The 12,486-nt window shown below is 49.8% G+C and overlaps 1 protein-coding gene across 3 annotated transcripts in view; it reads right to left on the bottom strand.

Moving 5' to 3' along the window:
• NR3C1 (nuclear receptor subfamily 3 group C member 1) overlaps positions 1–11,976 on the bottom strand; it is a 55,028-nt gene extending 43,052 nt beyond the window's left edge. For 2 of the 3 annotated variants that reach the window (XR_011728927.1, XM_071759084.1), the window contains exons 1-2: positions 11,634–11,974; positions 8,264–9,470 (exon numbers count right to left, since the gene is read on the bottom strand). Coding sequence is in view for 2 of the 3 variants with exons in the window: in XM_071759084.1 (XP_071615185.1) it covers positions 8,264–9,456 (1,193 nt within the window). In the remaining variant the exon portion in view is untranslated. Of the gene's footprint in view, positions 1–8,263; positions 9,471–11,633 lie in introns of all 3 variants that reach the window. The other variant, XM_071759085.1, reaches the window with a different exon arrangement.
• Positions 11,977–12,486: the final 510 nt, after the last annotated feature.

The following is a 12,486-nucleotide window of genomic DNA, read 5'->3' as shown; positions in this document are numbered from 1 at the left end:
TGGCACTTGGGGTGAAACAAGGAGAAAAACCATTAATTGGGGATATTTTTAAGGGTCCCCCCAGCCCTGGGAACAACCCCGGGGTGACTCTTGCTCCATGGAGATGCTCTCCCAGAAAGCTGGAGATGTTGTGGGAGCCAGGGGTCCCCTTCCAGCCCCAATGACACCGGAGCCTGGAACTGCATCATCCCAGAGGATGCCACACACACCAGGTCCTCCAAGCCCCCGAAAACAAAAATAAACCCCATCAGCTGCTCTTTTCTGTCACAGGGAGCAGCCTGCCAGCCCGACTGAAGCTTGGCAAGAAAAAGCACTGAGAGCCCCAGAACTTCACACTTGTGCTCTCCAGAGCAGGCTATGACAGCATGGGAAGGCAAAGCTTAGAGACACAGCACAAGTGCTCCAGAGAACTCACAGAGGAGCTGCAGCCAAAGCCTCACCAGATGCCCTCAAACCCCTTTCTAAATGTCCAGCTGGGAAGAAGAAGAAGAAAGCAACCGAAGCCCAATCACACCCAAATCACACAGCTGGATAGAAGCCATGGCATTCTGAGCAGAGATTTAAAAAAAAAAAAAAAAAAAAGAAAAAAAAAGTAATTTTCTAAAAATTTCACAAACCATCCAAGCCCAGACCTGGCCCTGACACCCCAGAGAGATGCAGCCAAGCTACTCCCTGTGAAAAACTGGGTATCCACCTGCAGACCCCTCTTCTCCAGGAGTACCTGCAGGTATGAACAGCTCAGAGGTGGGAACACACACATGGAAAATCCCAATAAAATCCCAAGACTCCTTCCCAGCACAAGGCCAGGCTGAAGTCCCTGATGCAGCCAGAAGCCCACCAGGACAGAGCTCCTAAATAAAGACAATTCCAGGACTTTCCTCCACCTTCTTGAGCACCCGATCAAAGCACCAGAGCTCAGGTCTTCAAAAAAACAAACCCAAAGGAAACACAAAAAGAAAGCCAAGCCTCGACGCCACACGATGGCTTTTCTTTTCAAAAGAAAACCAGAATCTGAGCAGTTATTTATTTACTTCAAAGTTACCGTAAGGCAAAGGAAAGGCCAGGAAGAAGAAATAGCTGCACAAAGCAGGAGAGGAGTAAATTGTGCCCTGCTGCTCACAAGTTTCACATTAAATCTTGTGTGACTGCGATGCATAAATATGATCAAGATCTCCAGCTGTTTTCTGACACACAGTAACTGTACAAACCTATTACCAATCCTAGGAAGAATGTGTTACTGTAAAATCTGATGTGGAACTCGGCTCCTTAACTAAATTACAGCAGCAGTGAACTGAATTCAAGACAGACATTTATTATTATTATTCTGGAAATCCTTCCCCAACAGCAGTTTCGCCTTTGCCATCTCGGGATCTTTGCTCAAAAAGCAGAAGCTGCATCTAATATTCTATCTCCAAAACAAAGCAGTAGCAGCCTGACGGGGCAGTATTCCCAGATGACATCAGAACTGTCATTTTCTAGGAAGACTGAACATGGACTGAGAGCTCCAGAGGTGTGGATGGGACGTGGAGCTTGGCAGACCAAGGATGGCACGGAGACACACGCTCTACAGGAGATGTCAAGGTGGCTTCTGAGGAGCCCCATTTCCTCCAGAAATCCCCAAAATCAGAGATTATTGAGTTAAGGAACCACCCTTACAGAACTCTACGTGATCCCCTGGGTAAGTTACACCACGACCTGGAACCTACACCAAAACCTCACGTCTGAGCAGCAAGGACTGACCTCAGCTCCATCCATCACCTCCCAGGGACACCTCCCCAGGACACGTGAAGCAGGCAGGTGACAAGGATGGGAAGAGGAGGGGGGGTTTGCTTCTGTCCCAGCTTGCAGGGCTGTAGCAAATAACCTGGCAATGCAGGGCACAGCTTGCACGTAGGGAGAGGTTGGTAGAGCCAGGGAACAAATGCTGGCAAGAAGAGAGCAGAGAGGAGGTGGTGAGCCCACGGGAGGCATGTGCACAACCTTACACCCCTGGGGAAGATGAGGGAAGGAGAAAAACCTCCAGGAGACACCAAGGAATTGCACTACACTGGTTCCCTGACCCAGGGCACCCCTCCTGGGAGCAGGGTAACTCATCCCTACCACATCTGTCACAGACAGGGGACAAACCTGCACCTTCCCCCACCCCAAGAGCTGCACATCAGCTCTTCACATTCTCAAGCTGTCTCCCCCTCAAACGTGGGCAAAGTAACTCTTATTTCCAGTTTATTTATTTTTTTCCCCCTACAGATATCTGCAACCAGTTGACGTGAAGTCAACAGCAAGACAATGAACTGAAATAATTTAGGGGTTTGGTGTTTGTTTTTTTTTTCTTCTTTTGTGTGTCATCTCTTCCAGCTGTGCTGGTTCCCTCCTGCCCCATGGGGATGAGACTATCCACTGACTGTATCTGTCTAGTATTTCCAGAACCCAGCATCCAGAGCAGAATTAACTCCTGAGTGTTATAAGAGTGTTATAAATGGATCTGACACTGCAGAGCTCACAACTGCTGTGGTGAGCACACCAACGATCTGCCCATGCAACCAGGGGACACATTAATGCTTGGGAAAATGAGATTAAAATAGGTGTCTTGTGCTGGGCTCTGGGAGACAAAGGCTCCAAAGAGAGCTTAACCCAGCGAGCTCCCCGGGTCTGTACCTACTGTCCAGTTAAATCTCCTTCCCAGAAATAAAGATTCTTCCCAGAAATAAAGATTCTCCCACCTCTTTGCACACAGGTTTGTAGCTGTATGCTGTGTTTCAGAGCTCATTTCTGTGTGCCAGAGGGGACACAGCTATTTCACTGACACCAACCCTGCAACTGCAGCTCCACAAAGCTTTTCCCAACGCTTGTAAAAACAAAAAAAAAAAAGGACTGAAAAGAGGATTTTATTGATGTTCATCACCTGGAGGAAGATGAGGTGGGAGCTGCTGTGGTTCCCCTGCAGCAGGGAGGGAGGGGATGGGCTTGGGCAGGTTTCATCCACCCCAGGAAAGGAAGGCAGAGAGAATTGTGTCTTTCTGTACACCACAGGCAAGGGTTTGCCAGGAGAAAAGTCCCTACCAAGAAACATATGTCCCTGTGCTCCCAGGAACATTTCTGAGGGCTGAGTACTTGTTCTTCTCTTGTCAGGCTTGGGGAGAAGACACCGATCACAGCCCCCAGAGGGGTGAGAATGGATGTTTCTCAGGCCAGTGGGAAAGAGCTTTAACAAAATGTCCTAAGAAAAAAGCTCTAAATCACATTTTGCACTCAAGTGCCAACGCTGGGTCCCTTGTTTTCTCAGAGCAGCTCTCTGAAGAGACCCAGAAGCCACAGACTACTAAAAAAAATTGGTTCACAATAAGAGGATAATGAGTTGCAAGTTTGGTCTCTTGATTAAATGCTGTATATCAAGGAAGAAGAAGAAAACACAGAGGAGTGTGGCTAAAAGTTCTGCAGCCAGCACAGGAGAGGAGGCCAAGTGGTCAGAACAGCATCTGCTCCACCACCTTCCCCATCAGCATCCTGAGCCCTAAACCAGTGCCTGCTCTGGAAACTCAGCTGGGTGAGGCACACACACAGACACAGAATTCCACTTTGCAATTACATATGCAAATAGAATTGTTGCCACTTGTCCATTCCCTGCCTGAGCAGTAACAGCCAAAGCAAAAAGGGACATTCACAGGTCCAGGACAATTTCCTCTTGCTGGGTAAAAGTCATCTTTAGCACAGTAAATGCACCATGGAGGAGTTGTGTAATACATCTCGTTTCTCATTTGTGGGCAGGTTTGGGAGAAGGGCTGCTCCAGCTGCAGTTCTGCTTTTACTGGTGGCAGAAGAGTCCAGTGGAGTTCAAACAGCATTTAAGACAGATGGAAAAAATGCAATGGGCAACAAAAATCAGCTTGTGTTTGTAGAAGCTGGAACTAGGCTTTTAAAAAAAAAAAAAATAGGTATTATCGTAGGGGGAAGTAAATTAGCAGAAATTAACAATTTGGGTTGGACTTACAAAAACCTACTCAGCTATTAAGTGAATGAATCAGCCCAAATTGGAGGAAGTGGATTACACCTTACATGACCTACCATTTACCTGGCTGCTTTCTCAGGGCACCACAGAGCATATTCTGCAGGGCATTCCCCACTCACCCCTTTCTGCCAGAACAATTCAGACTTTTTGTCATGTATTTCCAAGGCTCAAAGCCCAAGTGCAGTATTACATTAAGCTGACAAATCACAACGCAGCCTATGGAAAGCCTCAGCACTCCAAAGAACAAGTCTGGTTTTTATATCACAAATGAATTATTTAAAAAAAAAAAAGAAAGAAAGAAAGAAAAAAAAAAGACATATTTCCATCTGTGCCATACATTATATACTGCTGAGTCAGACAACATTTAAAGTGCTGCATCCAAGCCTGCCAAGCCACTGGCCTTGGCCCACAGCCAGGCTGAAACAATGCAGCAAGACAAACGGACAACTGACCTTTCCCATTTCTAGAAAATGATCCCTTTTTTCCCTTTCCTTCTAGTAAAACACCCAAGTCCAGGAGGAATCCCAGCACGGGAGTGACAGCAGAGAGGCAACTTCTGGAAGCAAAAGCTCCGGGCCACGACGGACCAGCAAAACCTCTTCCCCCTTTCCAGATTCTCCTCCTCTTTCCTGGCTTCCCTGGGCTCTTGCCCTTCCTTAAACTTCCTTAATGATCCCCCACAAGCCCCAGCACTCGGAATGATTTCAGATGTAAGAGGAGAAGCTCCAGCACTGCCAGGGGGGCCCCGTTTTTGGGAGAAGGAGAAGGCGCACAGAGCAGCCCCTGCCCCCCTCCTCATCACCCTTCCCAACAAGCCACATCTCCAGGAAGCCAGGGGAATAAAACAGAGTCCAGCGATGGATTTAACGTGTACACCACCCCCGAGTCCTGCCAGCGTCCGGTGCTCAAATCATTTCCTTGAAACTCAACAAATTTTCCCTGGCACTGGTGCGATAAATCACAAGCAGCATCCCAGACACCACCAAACCCTCTCATTCTTCAGTGAAGCGTTTACCAAATGCTTTCAGTCTGGTTTACTCCTCTTCCAGATACTGTTCCACTTCTCCTAGGCAAGACAACCCCAAGACAGATTTTTCTCAGCCTCCTTCCATCCCCCCCCCATCTCTTTTATTCCATTTGTGTCCTTTGCTCGCTCGCAGCCACCCAGGGCCAGCTTGGCCAGCCCAGACCTGGCTGAAGCAGCCCCAGATGAAGCTGTCCCACCAGCCCTTCTGCTGCTGGGGAAAATCTGCAGCTTTACCTGCTGAGACACCAGCCCCAGGTTCTGCCCATCAGAGCCTTCACCCACCCCTCACTGCCGGCTCCTTCCCATCACCCCAGTTTCTCAAGTTTGCATTCTGCTGGGTAACTCCAGAATATCATCATCTCCTCCTCCTCCTCCTCCTCCTCCTCCCTCTCCTTCCCGGGAAAATTGATTAGCTTTCTCAGCCCTGATTATCACTTCTCTCATTACAGACACCACGCTGTGCTCTCCTTAGAAGCAAAAATCACTCCGAAATTGCAGCACATCAATCCTGCGTGTCTGTACAGAGACACGACGTGCTCCCCATTAAAACAGGCACTTGAAATACTACCAGGACAGAGCTGCAGCTTTATGTATTTAATATATAATGGATATGTTACCAAGAGTCAAATAATTCCACCCAGAAATATTTCCTGTTGGAAACCAAAGTTTAGCAATTCCCAATTCTCCAACTCCCGGCCTTCACCTCACACGAGAAGTACCTTAAAAAAAAAACCAACAAAAAAAAATAACCAAAAGAGAACCCACAAGAACCTGGCAAGATAATCCTTCCTTTGTTTCTAAAACAACTGCCAATTTTGTTAAGTCTTCTGTAAGATAAACAAACAAATCCCGAAGACATCACCTTAAACTAACCTAGTTTAGACCAAATATTTCTCACAAGGTTCAGGAAGAAAGAGTTCCTGCTTCCAAAGCAGGGCTCCTTTGTACCTCAAATATCCTAAAGAGAAGTTGGAGCCTATTTTCCAGGGGAAAAAAAAAAACCAAAAGCAAACTCAAACCGTGTTGTTTTTAGAATTGGACTTGGTAGTTTCAGCGTAAAAAAATCCTTGGGAAGCAAGAACAGCTTCCACAAAGGCAAGAATTAATGAATTTTTATGCAAAACACAACTAGGAGCCTCCAAATTCTTTACACATTCCTTGAATTAAGAGGAAAAAAAATTCCAATATCCTGAGGCAAATGAAAGCAACGAAAGAGAAGACAAGAAAACCAGGAGGGGAAGCAGGGTGTGGGTAGCAGGGTCTGTGGGGTGGTGGGGCAGAACCCCTGCCCCCCAAAAACACAGACACCCATATTCCTCAGAATTGCTCCCAAAAATCAAAGCTACCACCCAGCTCTGCTGCCTTTCTGCTCCAGGATCAGATGCAGCCTGCAGGCATTCCGAGCGCCCCGGGGTTTTGCATCAATTTTTGGGGTTTTTCCCCAAAACACAGCCTGGAAACCCAATGTTCCTGACGTTCCCCCCAAAAAACCAGAGAAGTATCTACGTGTAAAGCCCTCGCTTGGGAACGCTCTTGGCTCGAGCTTAACACTTCTGTAAAATAAAAACAACGTGTGAACTTTACAGAAGAATTCTCGTAAGTGATGCTTCCCTTATCTAGGAGGGATCTGCTTACTTCAACAGTCATGAAATTCACCTCCCTAATCCAGAAACAGATTTCATGGTGATTGCCTCTAAAGATACAGTGAGAGCAGAGTAAAAGAAACCACCAAAAAAACCCCCATGAAACAAACCAAACACAAGATGGAAGCTGGACTGATGATACCAAATCTCAGCACCAACGACTTTTACCCTCTCAAAATAAATGATGAGGCACGTTCAGTGTTCACATCTCAAAGCTGAATTTATCTACAAATTCTCATTTTCCCTTCTGGATTCCTTGCATTACAGATTGCTTTACATACTACAAAAGAAAAAGGAAAAAAAAAAACCAAAAAAAAAAGCACGAACCACCCGAAAACACATTTTTTTCACGGCAAAAATCAAAGCCTGTGAAGGAACTCTAGAATTAAAGCAAATTGAAAGCTGTCTTCCTGCAACACAGAAGAAATCCTCACACACCTCATTCCGACCGTGGGAAAATGGAGCAAATACCACGCGGGGAGCGCCCTGGGACCGATGGAGAACACTCCAGGGATCAATTGGCAGCGGGGCAATAAAGAATAAAAAACCAACCCAAAGTTAAAACAGATTAGTCCATTAAAAGCCTACAATTACTGGGATTACTCGTATGGACTCCATGAGCCATTTTCTAAACGGGGCTCCAGAAAAACCCAGCAAAAACCTCTTCTTCCTCCTGCCTGTGCAACAGAGAACGGCGGCGGCGAAGGGACCCCCAGGTGTTCCTCCAGAAATGGGAACCCTCCCAGCCACCAGCACGCCTGTTCAAAATGTCAGAGAAGTATTTTACTTAAATATCACCACCACTGCCTTACTAAGTAGCAAACATTACTCCAGAGTCACTTGAAATACGTCCTAAGCAGCTCCAGGAAAATCCCTGCTCTCCGAATGCCCGTAGCAGCAAGCCCTCCTCCAGTTCTCTTAAAGAGTTAAATTCCAGGTGCACATAAAGCTTACTGCAAATATTCTTATCTCTCTAAATGCAGTTATTGAACCAACTGATGAGTATTTCCTACTCGGAACCTTCTTGTCCATGTAAGGTAAATGCAATACCAACCAAAGCTAAAACTCCAGTTCGGCTTCAACGCAACTCTAGAAATTCACCCAGCAACCAAGTTATTTTTGTGCATAACATTTAAGTAACACTAGGATGAAAAAAAAAAAAACAACCAACACAAAACTAAATGAAAACCAACACACAGTGACTGATCCTCCAACCTTTGAGAATGAAGAAGCTTTTGCATTCACTTCAATACTCCCTTCCCTACAGATCCCTCCACCACATACTCCATTTTCCCTCTTGCTTATACCTTAGAATTTTTTTTTTACTGTTACCAGTGTGTTTTTTAAAGCATACCAGCTCCCCTCCTCTTCCCTTTAGTACCAACACTTGAGTACTTTGTCAAAGTTCCTACAGCACCACAGAATAAATTCACAGCAGCACAGACAGGGGTACAGAACCAACGAAAAAGGGAATGACTGACTTCCAAAGGAAAAAAACACAACAACCCAACCAAACAAACCAGCATGCACGCAGCTGTGCTAAAAACACTTGTAGCATTTTAATAAAGAGCAAGGAAAACTAATTACCTTGAATAGCCATTAGAGAAAGCAGGTCTGCCAGAAAGGTTGAGTGTTCCCAAAGGAGCTAACGTCTCATCCCCTGAGCCCTGGCACCTATTCCAATTCTCTGACCCGGCAGGAAGGGATGGAATGATATTAAAAATTGGTTTCTGATCCTGCTGCTGAGCGAGCGATGAAGTATTTAAATCATAGTGATACATCTGTCCCCCAGAGGTACTGACACCATGGATAGATATGGCAGAGACTTTAGTGCCCAGCAGGTTAGACCCAGAGAAGTTTGCCTGGCAATACACTGGGCCCATGTTCTCTTGCTTTATGCCAGGAGTACAGAGTTCAATGAAGTCTTCCTTTTCTGTTTTCACTTGAGGCATTGGCATTTTGGAACTGGGCAAAAGGTCACCGCAGTCATTAATTTTAGGCTTAGTGTCAGATAAAACAGGAGGCTTGCAGTCTTCTCCCAGGCTTCCTTCCAGGAGGAAGGCATCATCTGCAGAGATGGGGGACAGCAAGCCGCCATCATCTAGCAAGGGGTCGAGCCTCCACGGGCTCCCGTTGGGCTCCTTGCCAGGGGATACCGGCGGCAATTCTAAATCCTGGAGAATATCCAGGGTGCTTTGGTCTTCAGAGAACAATTTCAAGTTGCCACCATTCGAGCCGACCTGGCCTTGGACTGCAGTTCCTGACTCTAAGGGGACGTTGCGGGCGGCCATGCCCGGGAAAGCCGACTCCAGCGGCACCTCCGAGGACGCTGCTGCTGCTGCTGCTGCTGCTCCCTTGGAGTCCTCGGCCAGGCTGGAGGACTTGTTCAGGCTGGCTATGCTTTCTTCCAGGAGCCTGAAGTCTGTTTCTCCAGAAGAGATGGCAATTTGGCCCTGCTGCGAAAAGCCGAGGTCGTTGCCCATCACTTTTGAGTCTGTTTCCCCCATGTACAGACCCATGGAGAGCGAGACCGCCTTGGACAGGTCCGGTTGAGGCACATTGTTTACTAATCCTTTTGGAAAGTCAGCCAGAGCAGGTTGCTGATTGGAATCTGACTGAGAAGACGTGGGGAGAGGAGATGCAGACACAGGGGCTTGGACAGAAGCTCCACCCCTGAAGGGTGGGTGAAAGTCCATCACGATCCCTCCTTTGGTACTGATGAGCGCATTTTTCCTTGTTTCCTCTCGATCCGATGAGTTAAGCAATTCTTTGGAATCCATTACTTTACCATTAGCTATAAAAAGATCAGAAGCAGGCAAAGTTAGCACGGCGAGGATATTTTATCAACAGCTTGAAAAGAATTAAAAAAAAAAAAAATTAATTAAACAAGGACTCAATCGTTAGCCTGGTGAACCCGGTTTAGCTGCTCAGAGCAAATGCTACAAACTGACCGGGGCCACGCATCTTCCCCAAATCCACTGGGTTTGGGTGGTTTGTTTGCTTATTTCTGACTGGTAACAAGGAAGTGCATTTTTTTACAGCCTTGCTAAAACCCAGCAAGCAGCTCAGAATCAGGCCAGAGCACAGGACATCTTTCTGAACACCCTTTCTAGCTCTGCTACCCAGCCCAGCAAGCAAGAGAAATCGTCCCCAATTCCCAAGTTCTGGAAGGCAACTTTCCCTGCTGTTTAATTACATCTTGAGCAGGGCAAGGGAGGGGAGAAGGATGTTCCCCCACCTTCCCAGAGCCAGTTCCCTCTCTCCCTGCAGGTTGGGATGGACCCACAACAGGTCCAGCCAGCTCTCCTGCTCCCCACTGCCCGCCAGACGGAATCCAGGTGGTTCCTTATCATCCAGCAGCTCCACGACCTCCCCACCACAAAACACCAGGTTTTGCCATCTTTACACAGGTCAGGCTTAAAATACAAACCCGTGCATCTCGAAACACACTCAGATTCTTAAAATAAGCCTCAAACTTATAAATAAAAGCTAACTAAAAATAAAGTAGGATTTTTATTAGCTTCCATCGCACTGACAGCTCGCAGGCTGTTCTCCAAACACATCCCAACGCTGCAAATTTCATCTGTTTGTATTTACTACGTTTATTTTCAGCAGGGAGCATAAATATTTAGAGAAAACGGCAAATTCTTAGGCAAACTTTCCATGCCGTTCGCCTCCAGCTTGACACTTAACCACAAGCAGCCACCGCTCCCCCCCCCCCCCCCCGACCCAAAAAAGAGGGGACGGTGCCCAAATCCAAGCCTGGCCACGGAACCACCCACTGAGCACTGACCCCACAGCTCCCACACCAACCTGACCCTCGGCTTAATTGCCAACCCGACGGCTCTGCCACCCATTTTCTCCAGGAAAAGCTGCCGAGGAAAGCTGCTCCTTTCTCCCTGCCAAAGTTAAGCTTGCGACCAACAAGGAGTCCCCCACGTGTAACAAAAAATTTAAGGTGGCCCCAGCGTCCCGAGAGGGAGAAAATCAACGCCGAAACCTTCCTTGGTCCTTTGCCACCTCCCCGCGCCGTCCGGGTGCCCTCGGCCGCCGGGATCGCGCTCCCGGCTGAACACCTGGGAATTCGGGGTCACACCTGGGAATTCGGGGGCCACCCAAGGGGATCGGGGCACCCCAGTAGCCCCCCCGAAACCCCACGGACTGCAAACAGCGCGGAAAGACCGCGGGGCCGCTTAAGGTGGGCACCACACTGGAAAAAAAATAAACTGTATCTATCTAGCTCTGGTTTTGCCCCCCTGCCCGTTTTGGTTTAGGTTTTTTTGGTTGTTTTTTTAACACGACGAGGGAGGAAAAATGTAGTAATTATATTTGACAATTTCCCCAACGTCAAAAAAAAAAAAAAAAAAAAGCAGCAGCAAACCATCCAGCGTAGGAAACGTGTCAAAAAAAAAAAAAAAAAAAAAAAAAAAAAAAAGCAAGCAAAAAACCCAACCCAACAGATGCAAGAGCCTGCCCGAAGGAGGAAAAACGCTGCGAATACTTAAAACTGCCGGATTACAATAAAATCTCCTTTGCAAAGTATAGTTTTCAGAGAAATGTGTCGAGACCTGTTGAGCTGTCTCCTTGGCACACCCACTTCTGCAAAATAAGAGCAGTCCGCGGCTCCAAGGCTGCACCCGGGGCTCGGCTCCCCCCTCCCCGCTCCGCACCCCCCCGCCCGAGCAGCCCCCGCGCCGCTGACACCCAACGCGCCCATCCCGGGGGCGGCCCGAGGGCAGGGGCGGGCGGGCTGCCGGCCCGGGGAGGGGACCCCCACCTCGGGGGGCTGCCGCGGAGCTCCGCTACCACCCTGCCCCCTCCCCACCCGTCCCAGGACCCTTCCGGGGGAGGCTCGGCTCCCACCCCCAACCCTCCCCCCTTTCCCAGCGCCTCCCCGGGAACTTCCCCCGGCGAAGCGGTTGCCCGCAGCCCCCCGCCGACCCCCGCCCGCCCTTACCTCGTCCGGGGAAGGGGGGGCTGAGGCTCCTTCAGCCGCCAACTGCCATGGCGCCCCGGGGCGGGGGGCGGCTGGAGGGAGCGGGCGGGCGGGAGTCAACAGCCGCCCCTCCAGGGGCCGCGGCGGCGGCCAGGACCGCTCCTCCTCCTCCTCGTCCTTCTTCTCTCGCCGGTCCGAGACCCTGACCTAATCCGGTGCCCGCCCTTCCCGCGGCGCCCCCTCTGTTAATTAGCGTTAATTGACTCCGCGGACTTCGCCCCCCTCCTCCTTTCCCCCGCCGCCCTCCGCGCCTCCCCGTCCCGTCCCTCCGCCGGGCAGCGCGGCGCTCAGCAATGCTCTGCCCCCGCCACAAAATGGAGGACGGCAGCGACAGCCTCCTCCTCCTCCTCCCCTTCCTCCTCCCTCCTTCCCTCCCTCCCTCCGCCTCCCCGACGTGGAGAGGGAGTGGAGAGAGCCGGCGAGGAGAGAGGGGCGGCAGCGGCACCAAACGCGCCCGCGTCCGCCGCTCCGCGCTTTGCGCGCACTCGCTTTGGGTTGGGCCGGGCTCGGTTCGGTTCGGCTCGGCTTGGCACGGCACGGCGCAGCTCCCCGGCCCTCACCCGATGGGCCCAAGCGAGGGGGAACGGTGCAACCTGTTGGTTGAGACGGGAAACTGCAGCTGCGCCTCTCCGCCGAACCTCCCAACCCCCTCGGCGGTACCGGCGAAGGGCAGCGCGGAGCTGCGGGACGGGGCGCGGGGGAGCCCGGCGGGGTGAGGGCGCTGAGGAAGCGGCGGGGCCGCCCCTCTTCTTTCCTCTTTCACTCCCTTCAACTTCCTACCGAGGGGGGAGCTCCCCGGCCGCCCTCTCTCCTT

Source organism: Heliangelus exortis, chromosome 15, assembly GCF_036169615.1.
Source record: "Heliangelus exortis chromosome 15, bHelExo1.hap1, whole genome shotgun sequence".
Taxonomy (NCBI): Eukaryota; Metazoa; Chordata; class Aves; order Apodiformes; family Trochilidae; genus Heliangelus; species Heliangelus exortis.
This window is presented reverse-complemented; position numbering and strand designations above follow the sequence as displayed.